This window comes from Monodon monoceros, unplaced genomic scaffold (genome assembly GCF_005190385.1).
Source record: "Monodon monoceros isolate NGI ecotype Baffin Bay Population unplaced genomic scaffold, NGI_Narwhal_1 Super_Scaffold_3, whole genome shotgun sequence".
Taxonomy (NCBI): Eukaryota; Metazoa; Chordata; class Mammalia; order Artiodactyla; family Monodontidae; genus Monodon; species Monodon monoceros.
In genome coordinates this window covers 70,441,282-70,457,384 of record NW_021703780.1, presented here as the reverse complement: position 1 = coordinate 70,457,384, position 16,103 = coordinate 70,441,282, and the positions used below count along the sequence as shown (strand labels likewise).

Below are 16,103 nucleotides of genomic sequence, written 5' to 3'. Positions count from 1 at the left end.
ACCAGGCTTTGTGGAGGGGCCTCACTGGTACAGAGCTGGGCCAGTTGTCCGTGAGGGGATAGAGAAGAACAAGGAAAGACTTCTTCTGATTCAAGAGGTGTTTGATGTGTCTGGCAGGCCCAACATACTGACTAGCCTACCAGTCCAGCATGATGGGGGATGCAGACACCAGGGATGAAGCCCATCTCACTTCATCGTGTCTGTTTTCATTACTGGGAATAGCATTGCCTCCTCTCCATATTTCATCCCAGCAAGTGTGTGGTCTGTAGAAATGAGAACAACAGGGAGCTCAAACTAGTCTAAATAATTACTTTTTTGAAGCAAACAAGCCTGCTCTGAATTTTACGGTAAAGATTTCTTCTTTTTAATATGCAGCATGAAAGAATAATGCTTTGTTTTCAAAAAACACCCAGTGAGCTAAAGTTTAAATTTAAAAACAGATAAGAATATGATTGTTTGCAATATGAAAGGATGCACCAGTTTCCCTCGTGCATAAAATGTGATGCCATTTTAGAAAGTTGAATCTGCACCTAGTTATTCAGGCAGATTTATGTGTGAAGCATGGTATACCTGCATTTGAAAATGTCTGCAAAGCAAGCCTTCTAAATGCCCATTTACACTATATAGGCACAGCTGTTTTTCCCCCTTCTTTTCAAAATCCCTGTGGCATTACCCTAGATGAACAGAAATATTTAGCCCTGTACTCCTGAGTGCATTGTGAATGTTTGATAACCATTAAACGCACAGTGCCAATGTAGCTTGACTTATATGTGCCCTGAATAAATTTTCCACCTATGAAAAGGGAAAAATCAAGGAACTCTTAAGTAAATTGCTTCTGCACCAAGCGTTCAGTCTTATGATTAGATCTAAAGAAAGGTCTTGCTTTTAATGTAGTGGGTAAACTACCACATCTGTATTAGAATTTCTTAATAGTGTTTTGGAGTGTTGATAGAAATTTCCCCCCAAAGAGAACATCTTAAAATAGAACTTTGGATATTCATATATTCCAGATCTGGTTGTTTAATGTTTTAAATTCTAAGGATTGTTCCAGCCAGAAAATGATCCTGCAGACCATCTCTTCCCTCTGCCTGCCACTGTTTCAATTCCTTAAAAAAATATCACTGGAATCAATGAGAAGAACAGTCCTGCTTTTGATGCAACAGCAGTGAAGGCTGCTATTCTTGGTCCATATCGGGAGCCGACAAGTAGATGATATTACTGCACAAGGGACTAGACAGACAGGACCTTCAGATTCTACTTTGAGGATGACGATTCCAGCATGTGTGGGTTTAATCCCTGTTCTGTTATGGGTATCTTTTATCATCTTCCTTTACCAGCCCCTGCCCTTCAGTTTGAACCCAAATGAGAGATGCAACAATAAATTTAATTTAAATGCACAACTACCATGACTGTTTGCTATTGGCAATCTGCTATATGTAACTTTATTCCTCTCTGCAGTTCTGCAAAATAAATTCCTCTCAAGAAGCAGTGCAGAGAGATTAGACATGATATGCAGGTGGATTAGTTCATGGTATACAGGTCAATATAAATACAAAATAATATTTTCAGTAAATGAAAGCGAACCCTGAGTTACTATGATAAATATAGACATAGAATATGGAATAACAACAATTGTTTCCATTCTTTTGTCTCTTTTTATTTTTTCAAACACCTGAGAGAAAAGCAGCATTTGAGAGTAGTCATAGCTGCCTAAGGAGCCACTGTGGCTTTTGAGTTTATTAATCTTCACGTGAAAGGCCTGCTGTTCAGTTCCTGAGTTAAATTAGGAAATGAACATATCTTTATGCTTATAGTACATGTTCCTTCTGGTTTCCTGGATACTTGCAGGAAATTCAGAAAATTGACTCAGGTACTGATTAATTCCAGCTGCCCGGGTACACCTAGTAATAGCAGATAAGATGAACCACAGCAATTAATGCAAAGGTGTTTTTTGTTGTTGTTGTTGTTTTTTGGCTCCGTTGGGTCTTCGTTGCTATACGTGTGCTTTCTCTAGTTGCGGCGAGCAGGGGCTATGTTCGTTGCGGTGTGCGGGCTTCTCGTGGTGGCTTGTCTTGTTGCGGAGCACGGGCTCTAGGTACATGGGAAGCCCCACAAAGGTCTTTAAAAGCAAGGAGAGACTTCCCTGGTGGCTCAGTGGTTAAGAATCTACCTGCCAATGCAGGGGACACGCATTTGATCCCCGGTCCAGGAAGATCTCACATGCCTTGGGAGCAACTAAGCCCGTGCACCACAACTACTGAGCCTGCGCTCTAGAGCCTGTGTGCCGCAACTACTGAGCCCACGCACCGCATCTACTGAAGCCTGCATGCTCTAGAGCCCGTGCTCTGCAACAAGAGAAGCCACCGCAATAAGAAGCCCATGCACCGCAACAAAGAGTAGCCCCTGCTCGCGGCAACTAGAGAAAGTCCACACACAGCAACGAAACCCAACACAGCCAAAAAAAATAAATGAAAAAAAATTTTTTAATTATTAAAAACAAGGAAAAAGTATGGATTTCACTACATATTAAAAAGGTAGTAAAGTAGAAAGATAAGGTACACATAAAACAATTGCTCAGATACCTCCCATACATTTTAAGCTTCTTGAGGGCAGCGACCCTGTCTCATTTCTTTGAATGACACCACCTAGTCTGACACTGAACAGATGCTCAACAAGCATTAATTGAATTAATTTGAAGGATGAGTCATAGCTTTAGAATATTTTGTGAAATTTCTTGTTTGTTTTTTTTTTGTTTTTTTTTGTTTTTGGGGGTACGTGGGCCTCTCACTGCTGCGGCCTCTCCCGTCGCGGAGCACAGGCTCCAGACGCGCAAGCTCAGCGGCCATGGCCCACGGGCCCAGCCACTCCGCGGATGTGGGATCTTCCCGGACCGGGGCACGAACCTGTGTCCCCTGCATCGGCAAGCGGAATCCCAACTGCTGCGCCACCAGGGAAGCCCAGTTTGTTTGTTTTTGAAAGTAACAATAAATAATTAGTCATCTTTGAAAACCAAAAGGGGTAAAAAAGAAACAAAGTTTGTACACCAAAGTGTTCCATTTATTACTTGTTGTGTGTTAGTGAAACTCAGATTAATTTCACAGGACTTATATTAAACATTAGGTTGACATCAAAGACCAAAAAAATTATTTTATGACATAAAGAGCCTGTATTTTTCAAAGTAATGTTTTTTTTAAAATTATCAAAGTAGTGCTACCATCCAAATTCAGGAAATAGAGAAAAGAGTAAATAAATGATCTTTGAAACTCTTAGTAGCTACAAAGGTGTAGAGATTATGCCTCTGTCCATAGGATGCAGTCACCAGACCTCAGCTCAAAGCTGTAAGATCTCCTACCAAACTTGCATGGAAATGCCAAGGTTATAACTGGGTAGAAGGTTTTTTTTTGTTTTGGGGGGTTTTTTTTTTTGCAGTACACGGGCCTCTCACTGTTGTGGCCTCTCCCGTTGTGGAGCACAGGCTCTAGACGCGCAGGCTCAGCGGCCATGGCCTACGGGCCCAGCCGCTCCACGGCATGTAGGATCCTCCCGGACCAGGGCACGAACCCCTGTCCCCTGCATCGGCAGGCAGACTCTCAACTACTGCGCCACCAGGGAAGCCCCGTATTTTTTTTTTTCTTTTTTTCTGGGTAGAAGTTTTTATCCAGTTGCTTTGGGCACAAGGCAAGTGAAAAATGATCATTTAACTATCTTAGAATTCACTACCACTTGAACACAAAGTCTGGTAGCTTTTCACTAAGTAAAAGCCTCTTTTAAAACCTTGCTTTTCAGAGACTGGTTTGTTTTTCCATTAAGTAAATGTGACCAAGAAGAGGCCTTACTGACATTTCTCATCTGTTACGTTCTTTTCCGTTAATATCAGCACAAGAAAGATGGGACTGTTGGTCTTGTCACTATTAGGGGACAGAGGATTCTGGTGAAGAAGTCATTACTTTGCCTTGGATTGGTGTCACTGAGTTTTTACTCAACTAATTTCTTGCTCCTTTGTTTTCTAGAATTTTCTAACTTTTAGATGTACTGTTCATGTTATAGAACAACACTACATTGGAATAAATGCTTACTGAACATGTCTCAGTGTTGTACTCTTGTTGTTGTGTTTTGCTTCATTTTGAATTTAACAATAATGCAGGGAATTCCCTGGTGGTCCAGTGGTTAGGACTCCTCACTTTCAGAGGACCTGGGTTCAGTCCCTGGTCAGGGAACTAAGATCCCACAAGCCGAGCGGCCTGGCCAAAAGAAGCAAAAAAACAAAAACAATAATGCATCCACCATTGCTTTGAAATCCCTCTACCCCTAATTTACTCACGTGTGCTGTAGGTATGGGCCTGAGTGTATATAGACAAATTGTCCCCATTCTTACTCCTAGTGTCCTTTGTTTCCATTCCTAGTTCTCTGTCTTTCATAAATCATTTATGTTTTGTCACTAAAAAGATATTCAAACCATTTATTCACACCCAATTTGCAAATATTGTTTGTAGGTTAGATTAAGTGCATATAGAGAGACCTTGAAACTGGGTTTCAAATCCCCAAGGACAACCCAATCCCTTTTCTAGACTCTTACATTCTACTTTTCCTCTCCTTGGCCACATGTTTTGAATGCCTACATTTTCAACATTGTGAGCATGTTTTAAGAAATGTGCAATATAGAGCTTAGTGATTATAAGTCCTGCACATTGAAATCAATACCTCATATCTCTTTCACTCATATAAAATTATGCATCAACATTAGTTTTATATATAATACAAATATGTGTGTGTATACAAATGAATATATATTGTATGTATTTATATGTGTACATGTATAGATGGTGTTTGGGTGGATAGATACAGTATATTAAAAGCATTTATTTATTTTTCCCTTTTCCCAAAGCAGCAACTTAGATAACATGATCTCAGAATTAGATCCAAGTGTATCTTAGTGACTTTCTAGGCTGAGTACCTGGGCCTTGTTGGTGTGAATGGTTTGCTGACTTTCCCCATACTTTCTTTTTGTTTTCACAGATAAACATCATTCAGGGAATCGTGGCAGAAATCAACACCAAGACTGGAGAATCTGAATGCCGTTATTATAAAGAGCGACTTCTTTACTTGGAGGAAGGCCAGAAAGACTCCCTGATTGACAGCTCAAAGGTGCTGTGTTGTCATGGCGAACTGAAGAACAACCGGGGTGTGGTGAGTAGTTACTCTCCTTCAGTAATCTCATCCTGGGCCTCCCCAAATGCTTAATCCGCTTGATACTGAGCCTCCTGTTACTATGCCTTCCCTAACCAGGGTCACATTTTTTAGACAAAGGTTGCTTTCCCAGTGTCTTTTATATCATAGGATCATATAGGTTTTAAATATATTTTTATATTTTATTTTATAAATATATATCTTAAATTTCATGACCAGTATATATTCAGAAAAATTTTGGAAACCAACATAGAGTTGCCAGCTTTTTCTTTTTTTTCGGTCATGACCTTTGAAAACAAATACACGGCTTCCCTGGTGGTGCAGTGGTTAAGAATCCACCTGCCAATGCAGGGGGACACAGGTTCGAGCCCTGGTCCAGGAAGATCCCACATGCCGTGGAGCAACTAAGCCCGTGTGCCACAACTACTGAGCCTGCGCTCTAGAGCCCTTGAACCACAACTACTGATCCCGCATGCCACAACTACTGAAGCCCACGCACCTGGAGCCTGTGCTCCACGAGAGAAGCCACCGCAGTGAGAAGCCTGCGCACCACAACAAAAAGCAGCCCCTGCTCGCCGCAACTAGAGAAAAGCCTGTGTGCAGCAACAAAGACCCAACACAGCCAAAAATAAATAAATAAATAAATTTTAAAAAACCCAAAAAACCAAATGCAAAACAGTTACCATCTCCTCCCACTTTGATATCAGAAAGTAATGGGTGATTTTAACAGGATGTTAAAAATATATGATCTCAGAAGAACAGATAGCTCTTTAATTGAATTCATTTAGCTTTATGAGAAATCATTCTTTCTCATGAATTTGTACCTATCCACAGACTGACATTTTGAGACCAGTTTTTTGGGTTTTTTTTAATAATAATCTACCCTCCCATCAGCTGTATATCTAGCTCTGACCTGTAGATATTCCATTTCCTGGCTTTTATTCCTCAGCAGGTATTGAAATTGTTTCTCTTCTCCTATCATAGCAACTTGTACAAATCTCCCCTGGAGGGCTTACTGCAGTGGGTTGTAATTCTCCATCTATCTGTCAATATCTTCCATTTTACCACGCTCTTTTAGGGTGGAGAGTGTGCCTTGTCAATCCCTAGCGCCATCTTGGGACCTGGCACATACTAAGGCACTTAATAATGTTAGGTGAATACGTGAGTGAATGAGTGGGTGAATAAATGCTTACATGAAGGAAAAATGGATTAAATTACATGAGAGTTCAAAATTCATTCAACTCAGGGACTTCCCTGGTGGCACAGTGGTTAAGAATCCACCTGCCAATGCAGGGGACACGGGTTGGTGCCCTGGTCCGGGAAGATCCCACATGCCGTGGAGCAACTAAGCCCATGCACCACAACTACTGAGCTTGTGCTCTAGAGCCCGCGAACCACAACTACTGAGCCCACGTGCCACAACTACTAAAGCCCACGCGCCTAGAGCCCGTGCTCTGCAGCAAGAGAAGCCACCGCAATGAGAAGCCCGCGCACCGCAACGAAGAGTAGCCCCTGCTCCCCACAACTAGAGAAAGCCCGCGCACAGCTACGAAGACCAAATACACCCTAAAATAGAAAATAATAAATAAATTTATTTTTTAAAAAATTCAACTCACCAGGCTATTTTTATATATAGCAGTAGAAATTAATGCTAATATATAATATATATATAATTTTTATATATTATATATAACATGTATTTTATGTAATAATTAAACTTTATTATATATAATATACATTTAAATTTCAGCATTGAGAAAGACAGTCTCCACTTCTTTTGTGTTTCATCTTCAGTATCTAGCCAACCCGTAGAATGAAAGCCAAAACTAGATTGAAAACTCTTAATAAGCTTTGATGATTCAGGGGACGCCCTTCTGACCTGGACTGTACAGTGGCATTTATGGACAGGCGTGGAAATGCTGTTTGAAATCACTGAGGACATGTCACAGCACCCACTATCAGTGCTGCTGTAGATCTAAGCAGCTGATGTTGCAGCAAAGGCTTTGAGACCTGTCGCGGGCTGCTGCTTGAAGAAGTGTTTCTGCTTGACTAGGGAGTTACTGATTGCCAGACAGCTGCATTCTGCTTTTTGCCAATATCTGAAGAGCACTGGTAGACTTCTAATGGCTGTTGCTCTGGCTCCTTGAACATTCTTTCTCAGAAGCCCTGTGGGAAATAGGAAGATGCATCACCCCACAGAATGAGGGCCTGTTCTGTTTCTGTCCATCAGTCAGGGACTGAGACCCTCTTGCTGGATGTGCCCAGGGCATTAAGGATGAACTCTATCTACTTCATGTTTCAGGCAGATAGATTTTTGAGAACAAAGATTTTAGTTGGGGTGAGGGGATTTATTTTGTTTGTTTGTTTGTCCCCAGTAGAATTGTAAAAGTCATTATGGGGCTTCCCTGGTGGCGCAGTGCTTGAGAGTCTGCCTGCCGACGCAGAGGACACAGGTTCATGCCCCAGTCCAGAAAGATCCCACATGCCGCGGAGCAGAAAAAAAGTCATTATGAATAAAGTCCTGAGTCAGGAAAAAAATCTCAACAGTTTGAGGGCAGGAAGGAGCTGCGACTAAGAGGAGGAATTCTCAGTGAACATTCACAAATAAGGGATTTTTTTTTTTTTTTTTGCGGTATGCGGGCCTCTCACTGTTGTGGCCTCTCCCGTTGCGGAGCACAGGCTCCAGACGCGCAGGCTCAGCGGCCATGGCTCACGGGCCTAGCCGCTCCGCGGCATGTGGGATCTTCCCGAACCGGGGCACGAACCCGTGTCCCCTGCATCGGCAGGCGGACTCTCAACCACTGCGCCACCAGGGAAGCCAGGGATATTTTTTAAAGTTGCCCAGACAATCTGAGTTCAAAGTGCCTACCTTGTCTAGAAGAGTGGTAGAAGTAGGACTGGCGGACCGCGAGGCCTGGGTCGGGTCAGGCCGCGCCGTGCAGGGCCGCTGGGAGTGGAGGCCACTTGGGGAGGGGGCGGGCTGGAGGCGCAGGTACATGTGAAGATTTCTTAGCAGATCAAACCACTGATCACCTTGTCCTCATTTCTACTTGCTCTGTGTTGTCGAGGGAGCGCGCCCAAATGAGCAAGGTATCACAGCAGAACAGTACCCGGGCGTGAACTGAGTAAGTGTCATCCATACTCAGGCTCATGCCAGCGGCTTATAGCAGGTTCCTCAGCTGGTGCCCACCGGCCCTGGGGGCGGAGGCAAAGCTGTGCCTCCAGGCAAGCAGAGCAAAAAGAGTTTGCCCATGGATCGCAGCAGTGACGAGTATCGTCAGCGCAGAGAGAGGAACAACATGGCGGTGAAAAAGAGCCAGTTGAAAAGCAAGCAGAACGCGCAGGATACGCTGCAGAGAGAGCTCAAGGAAGAGAATGAACTGTTGGAAGCAAAAATTAAATTGCTGACTAAGGAATTAAGTGTACTGATTTATTTCTTGAGCATGCACACAACCTCGCAGATAACGTGCAACCCAGTAGCACTGAAAATACGACAAATTCTGATAATGCAGGACAGTAGACCTTGCCTCTTTCAAACGTCACAACTTGTGGCTTGAACGTTAAAGGTGTGACTGACTACACTACTCGTATCAGGGGCTGATCTCCGTTATTCAAAGATCCATTGAAGGTTTCCTAGAATCAGCGCTGAAGAGTTGATTAGCTAAAAATGTTAGCCATATAATTTGAATATCTGGTTTTAAATGATGAGGATTTTTCTGGGGATAAAAAACATTTTTAAAGGTATATGGTAAAAAAAAAAAAAAAATGCCCTGGAGCTTGATGTTCTTAATAAATCCTTACTTCCCCCCCAAAAAAAAACAAAAAGAAAGAGTGGTAGAAGTAGAAACAGTGTAAAAATCTCTGATTATTTTTAGTATGTAAAACAGTGACTAACCCCTCCCCTCCCTAACCCCCAAAAGAAAAGTCTTAATATTCTCTTCTGCCATCCCCACCACCCACACCAAAAAAAAGCCCTTAACTTGGTTATTTTGTGCTTTACTCTGTTTTTCGGTCTTCAAACCTGCCCCCACCGCAAACACACACCAATACAGAACCGTCATCATTTGTGTGTCCACAAGCCAACATTTAGTTGAGCTTCAGTTTCTGCGGTTTTTGGTGTGTGTGTATGTATGTGTGTGTCTGTCTGTCCATCCATCCGTCTGTGGCAGGGTGCAGGTAGATGATCCGCAAGTATCTTTTCTTCCAAATCTAAAACTGTCTGATAATGCTGAATATGCTTCCCCGACCCCAGATCAAGATTCTAATGTGAATTTTCAGCCCTACTCTTCTGGTCTCCTCTTTGAGACCCTAAGGCTGACATTGCCAAATATTGCCACTGGAAAACCAGAATCTAGCTGCAAAGTCATGGATCGTCTCTCTTCACCTCCTAAGCATTTCCAAGCTGCGGGAAGAGTCTGGCACTTAGAGTTGAATGGAGCCAATTTACCCCAGCTCCACTCAGCAAAATTGCTTTTATAATGTGGTTTGAGACAAGCCTTTATTTTTGAGATTCTTTTTTTGCCAACAACACACACATCAATCATCAGCCTTTTAAGCACAACCTCTTCAGAGAACCGAGGTTCTTATGAACTTAACCGAGAAGGACAACTTGTTTGATTGTCTTTCTTTGTGGCTACAGCAGCATGCTCTGGTTTCCTCGGGAATGGGCAGTGTTCTGAGCTGGGATGCCTGGATGAAGCTGATAATCAGCTCAGTGGTTGAAGGAACAAGTGTTTTATGGGTTTGAGAAGCAAACGTTAATATTAGGCTCTGATATTTCAGTCTCATCCTTTATGGACTGTTATTCATTGTGATCTCTTAGAATTGTATTGGATACAATAAACCAAAGCCCCGAGAGCACTAACTTATTTTCCTTCATTAGCCTCTTCATTCTATGGGGTTTCTCTCTCTCCTTTTTTTTTTTTTAAATGTTCCTATAAGGCTGTATGTGTCTGCACAGGTTGTGAATTGCAGTGTGAAGAACGCCACTGCAGCTGGCAGACCTGGCTGCAGGTGTCTGTAGGCAGAAAGGCCTTCTTCAGTGGGGCCCTAGGGAGGCGCTCCCATAGGAAAGGCAATGGATGCATCTGGAAATGTGTCCAACCCCCAACTGCTGTTCTCCCAGAGGTAGATTTGAGCCTGGAAGTTCATAGGCCAGTGTGAACCTGGTACCTAGGGACCTCTTATCCACAGAGGTCCACTTATCAACTACTCATTAGATTATTGCTTAGGGGAATCCTGTGGATTCTTTTCTTCCAGAAACTACACGTTTTCCTGTTCCAAGAAGTACTTGTGATCACTCGGGCTGTCACCCACAACGAGCAACTCTGCTACCAGTTGTACCGGCAGCCCATCCCCGTGAAGGACCTCCTGTTGGAAGATCTGCAGGACGGAGAAGTGAGGCTGGGCGGCTCCCTGCGTGGGGCGTTCAGCAACAATGAGAGAAGTATGGATGGCTGTCCATTTTGACCTGTTGAACGTCTTTGGTCGTGGTGGTTTGGAGGGAATGGATGCCTGGTGAAAAGAGAAGAGCTATGGCCTTGAAGTCAAACTGCATTCCAGTTTTCTTTCATCACTCACTGGTTGTGTAACCTTACTCAACCTCTTTGAGCCTTAGTTTCCCATCTGCAAAGTGGGGATGCATGCATACCTACTTCACAGGATTGTTATAAGGATTAAGTAAGACACTACAAGTTAACCTGTCTGCATATAACTGGTGCCCCTTAAGCTCCCTTACTCGACTCCTTCCACTGGATAAAAGCATTCTTAAGGCCAGATGGTCCCTATGTGATTACAGTTGTATAACGGTGGGTTTTTGTAGTTAAGCTGGCAGACTTGTCTCTAAAGAGACATAACTATGATCAACTGGGCTGAGGGTTTATCTGTAATTACTCTAATGGGCTTCTCTAACTTGAGACTTAATAAAGGAATTAACCAAGAGAAGCTTAGATAGCAGCGTCTATCTAGTGTCTCCTATGTGTCAAGCACTGTGCCAGGCACTGATATACACTAGGGAACCAAACAATTCAATTCCTTGGAAGCCCTGTGGAACTTACATTGTGATGGAGGAGGTAGAGGTTATTTGAGAAGCAAATAAATAATCCAGGTACCTTAAGAAAACTAAAACCCAGTAAGGGAATAGAGAGGGATAGCAATAGGAGGTATGTTTAAGATGAAATGGTCAGGGAGGTCTTCTTTGAGCAAGTAACATTTGAGCCTCTTAGGTTAACATTGGCATCATATTGTCAAAGTAATTCATGTATACTGCCTCTTACCTACTCACCAGTCCCTCTGCCCTAGTGGTAGTACTAGTAGTAGTAGTAGTACTTACATTTCTCAAGTACTGACTATGTGCCAGGCATTGTATAAGCACTTACATGCATTATTATATTTATCCCTCATAATAACCATCTAAGGTAGATTCTCTTTGTTTTTCCCATTTTACAAATAAAGAAACTGAGACGTAGGGGAGTTAAGGCATTTGCGCCACAGCAAAGACTGGAGCCTGAATTTATCTGAAGCCAGCCTGTTGGCTACAGGGATCGTGCACGGGGACTGACTGAGCACAGACACTTCTGTGAACCACATGCATGTGGCACACGGGACCCATTAAATGACAGTTAATGTTGTTATTAAACTAAATCAAATGTCTTCCATATTGTGCACTACCATTTTTTAAATGCACATAGCTCCAGGAATTCCCTGGCGGTCCAGTGGTTAGAACTCCACACTTTCACTGCCAAGGGCCTGGGTTCAGTATCTGGTCAGGGAATTAAGATCCCATAAGCCACGTGGCACAGCCAAAAGAATATAAATAAATAAATAATTTTTAAAAATAAATGCACAGAGCTCCTGTTGCAGTTATTATTAAAATGTCATTTCATTTTAAAATGAAACCAAACTTATAAGAGTCTTTACATATCTTCTCAATCATCAGATACTAAATATACAAGTACTATCATGTGGAGGGTCTTGGGCCTGTTTGTGTTACAAAGAGCTTCTTAAACTTGAAAAAGCTCTAGCTTGGGGCAGTTGTTGAAATTACGGATTCCCAGGCCCACATCAGACCTACTGAATCTGAATCTCTAAGGGTAGGACCCCAGGATCTGTATTTTTAACATGCTCTTGGGGGATTTTGATATGCAGCCAGGTTTGGTACCCAGTACTCTGGGGTCCCCTGAAACACGAGACATAGTTGTTCCGTACTGATTTGCTAGCTTCCAAGAGCAACTGAGTGCCAGACCTGTGTCAACACCTGTTGATTGATGGAGGCTGCAGGGTGGGGCTGAGCCATTCCTAGATCAGTAGGGCACATTTAGTAATCAATTAGTGATCTCTGCCATGGGTACTGGGGGTTAGTGTCACCACAAGTGTAATCTTTGGCCTGAGGAAATACCTGTCCATTGACCTTTTTTTTCATGTGTTTTTCATTTCTAGTTAAAAACTTCTTCAGAGTAAGTTTCAAAAATGGATCCCAAAGTCAGACCCACTCATTACAAGCCAATGACACCTTCAACAAACAGCAGTGGCTCAACTGTATTCGTCAAGCCAAAGAAACAGTTCTGTGTGCTGCGGGGCAGGCTGGGGTCCTTGACTCCGAGGGACCATTCCTAGATCCCACCACCGGGAGCAGGGAGCCACAGGGAGAAACAAAACTTGAGCAGATGGACCAATCGGACAGTGAATCGGATTGTAGCATGGACACAAGTGAGGTCAGCCTTGACTGTGAACGCATGGAACAGACAGGCTCTTCCTGTGGGGATAGCAGGCATGTTGAAAGCAACGTCTGACAGAAGCATGTACTTCCTGGAAGTAACCCTGTGTCTTACCTGTACAGTATTTGCATTCCACACATGGAACGGTTTGGAGAAGCACTTTTTAATACTTTTGTGACTGTGTTGACCCAGTCCTGTCTGTACTTTTTTGTCCCTAGTACTGTAACTGCCAGTCTGTGTCAGCTGGAATCTGTGGCAACTGTTACCCTGTATTGTATTTCACAAGTGTCTGGATGGATGGAGAAGTACTTGAACAAGTTACTTTCACTTGTCCTGCTGGATTTTAAAAAACAGAAAACAATCTCTAAACTACTGTTTCATGTAGATTAAAGGGTCCTTCCATTGTTTCTCTAGTGCTTTTCTGGCTCTTTGACAGGGTAGCTGAAGGCATGAAATTTAAAGGGCCTTGAAAACAGGGCATGAGGAAGTTACTTGTGTATCATGATGGCATTTGAAGGAGAAACGGGAAAGATCAATGTTTCAAGTTAAATTGGTTCAATGTCATCCAACCAAAAAGCATGAAAACATCCCTGGGGATTCTGAAGGTTTAATTTTGCAAAGGAAGAAGCACTGTCTTGACCTTGCAATTTCATCCAGTACAAATTTGATGCAATAATCTATTAGGACATGAAATAAGAGTCTGACCTTAAAAGGATCAACGCAAAAACCGCTGTCAGCTCTGAATCTTGAACTGAAATGTGCATTGCATCAGGAGGTCTCTGCCATGGATGCTGGCTGGCCTTAAAGAGCCATTTCTAGCCTAAAATATCATAATATAACTCAAAGGGCCTGGGAAAACCTGGCAGGATAGCAAAAAGACCCATCTTCTCTTTGTTTCATCTGCTTAGGCCTACTCGTGTTTTAGAGCATGAATGAAGAGATGAGGAAAAGGGACTGCGGCTCAGTCAGTGACTCTGTTTACGGAAACATGTGAAAAAAAGAATTTGGAAGAAGTGCTCCATTGTGACCTTATGTGGGAAGCATTAAAAGAGAAAAGTAAGGTCCAGTGTCCGTCTGGGAAAGGCCAGAGCCTTGGGTTTCCCTGCCCCACTTTTGGGTCATCATTTGCCATCTCTGGCTCTGTGCTGGATCAGAATCATAATTACATTCTCCAGAGGCCGACTTAATTAACTCTATCATTAATTAGGATCAGTTATCCAAACTAATAAACCTCTTTGCCAGACTTGATTTACAATGCAGGGTGAGTCGCAGACCTTTAAAAAAAGTTAATACACAGAAAATCTCCCTGCGAGTGTAAATATTAAAGATGACTTGTGCAAAATTGTACCCACACCAGCACTAGTAGTAATGATTCTAAATTATTGCCAAAAAAGTTTTCTTTTCTTTTTTTTTTAAATCTGTCTTTCAAGTTTACACAAAGGAAAGCAGTAAATACTATGTTGTCATTTTATTATGTACGTCTATCATGTGCATTCAAAGAAGCTGTGTGACAAGATTCATCAATATAAAAACAAGCTATAGTACTTATTTTTCAAAATAAAATGTTGTGGTCCATTTTACCCTGTAAAACATATTTCTGTATTTATAGATTTTAAACACAGTGAACCTTTTTTTCTATTACAAGTTTATTTAAAACAACTCAAGTTGTTATTGATTTAGCGACTGAATGAATCTGCTGCAGACAGAAGCAGAGAAAAGCCGAGAAAAGTTGTTTGATGGTGGGGAAAAGAATGAATCATTCTTTGCAGGAGCCATCGGCCACTTTGGACAGCGTGTTGAGAAAAGAGGTCTGTCAAGGGCTGGCCTATGGGAAGAAAGTCAATGAATGTTTTCATGAAATGAATGTTTTTGTATAATGGCCTTAAACTTCTCTGGAAGCATTTCAAATAAATTACATTAAAATGTCGTCTTCTTTGTATATAGTATTTGCCCTACAAACATCAAATTTCAGTGATCTTACTGGGAGGTTCTTACCGAAATTTTTGCTTGTACCCAAGTACACACATTAAGATAGGGTATGGGCTGATATAAATGCTACGATTTGATCTATCAAAGCTCTTGCAGAACTCATATTTCTAAGATCTGTTTTTTCAAGGATTCCCTATTCACTTTTTTTTCTTTTTTTTTTCTAATTTCTAATTTTATATTGGACTATAGTTGATTAACAATGTTGTATTAGTTTCCAGTGTACAGCAAAGTGACTTGGTTATACATATACATGTATCTATTCTTTTTCAAAGTCTTTTCCCATTTAGGTTATTACAGAATATTGAATGGAGTTCCCTGTGCTATACAGTAGGTGCTTGTTGGTTATCTATTTTAAATATAGCAGTGTGTATATGTCAATCCCAAACTCCCAATCTGTCCCTCCCCCCACCTCTTCGCCCCTGGTAACCATAAGTTCGTTCTCTAAGTCTGTGAGTTTGCTTCTGTTTTTTAAACAAATTCATTTGTATCTTTTTTTTTTAAGATTTTGCATATCATATATTTGTCTTTGTCTGACTTACTTCACTTAGTATGATAATCTCTAGGTCCATCCACGTTGCTGCAAATGGCATTATTTCATTCTTTTTAATGGCTGAGTAATATTCCATTGTATATATATATGTACCACATCTTCTTTATCCATTTGCCTGTCAATGGACATTTAGGTTGCTTCCATGTCTTGGCTATTGTAAACAGCACGGTAACGAACGTTGGGATGCATGTATCCTTGCGAGCCGTGTTTTTCTCCAGATATATGCCCAGGAGTGGGATTGCTGGATCATATAGTAGTTCTATTTTTAGTTTCTTAAGGAACTAATACAGTTCTCCATAGAGGCTGTACCAATATACATTCCCACCAACAGTGTAGGAGGGTTCGCTTTTCTCCACACCCTCTCCAGCACTTACTGTTTGTAGATTTTTTGATGATAGCCATTCTGAGTGGTGTGAGGTGACACCTCATTGTAGTTCTGATTTGGATTTCTCTAATAATTAGTGATGTGGAGCATCTTTTCATGTGCCTGTTGGCCATCTGTATGTCTTCTTTGGAAAAATGTCTATTTAGGTCTTCTGCCCATATTTTGATTGAGTTGTTTGTTTTTTTGATATTGAGCTGCATAAGCTGTTTGTAAATTTTGGAGATTAATGTCTTGTCAGTCACATCATTTGCAAATATTTTCTCCCATTCTGTAGGTT

The 16,103-nt window shown here is 41.8% G+C and overlaps 1 protein-coding gene and 1 pseudogene across 6 annotated transcripts in view; both read left to right on the top strand.

Moving 5' to 3' along the window:
• ARHGEF3 (Rho guanine nucleotide exchange factor 3) overlaps positions 1 to 14,832 on the top strand; it is a 303,522-nt gene extending 288,690 nt beyond the window's left edge. For 4 of the 6 annotated variants that reach the window (XM_029243387.1, XM_029243386.1, XM_029243388.1 and 1 more), the window contains 3 exons: positions 5,017 to 5,187; positions 10,447 to 10,633; positions 12,625 to 14,832. In XM_029243387.1, coding sequence (XP_029099220.1) covers positions 5,017 to 5,187; positions 10,447 to 10,633; positions 12,625 to 12,977 — 711 coding nt within the window. In that variant the 3' untranslated portion in view covers positions 12,978 to 14,832. The remainder of the gene's footprint in view (positions 1 to 5,016; positions 5,188 to 10,446; positions 10,634 to 12,624) is intronic. The other 2 variants (XM_029243391.1, XM_029243392.1) reach the window with 1 other exon arrangement.
• Positions 7,940 to 8,953, top strand: LOC114907650 (annotated as a pseudogene).
• Positions 14,833 to 16,103: the final 1,271 nt, after the last annotated feature.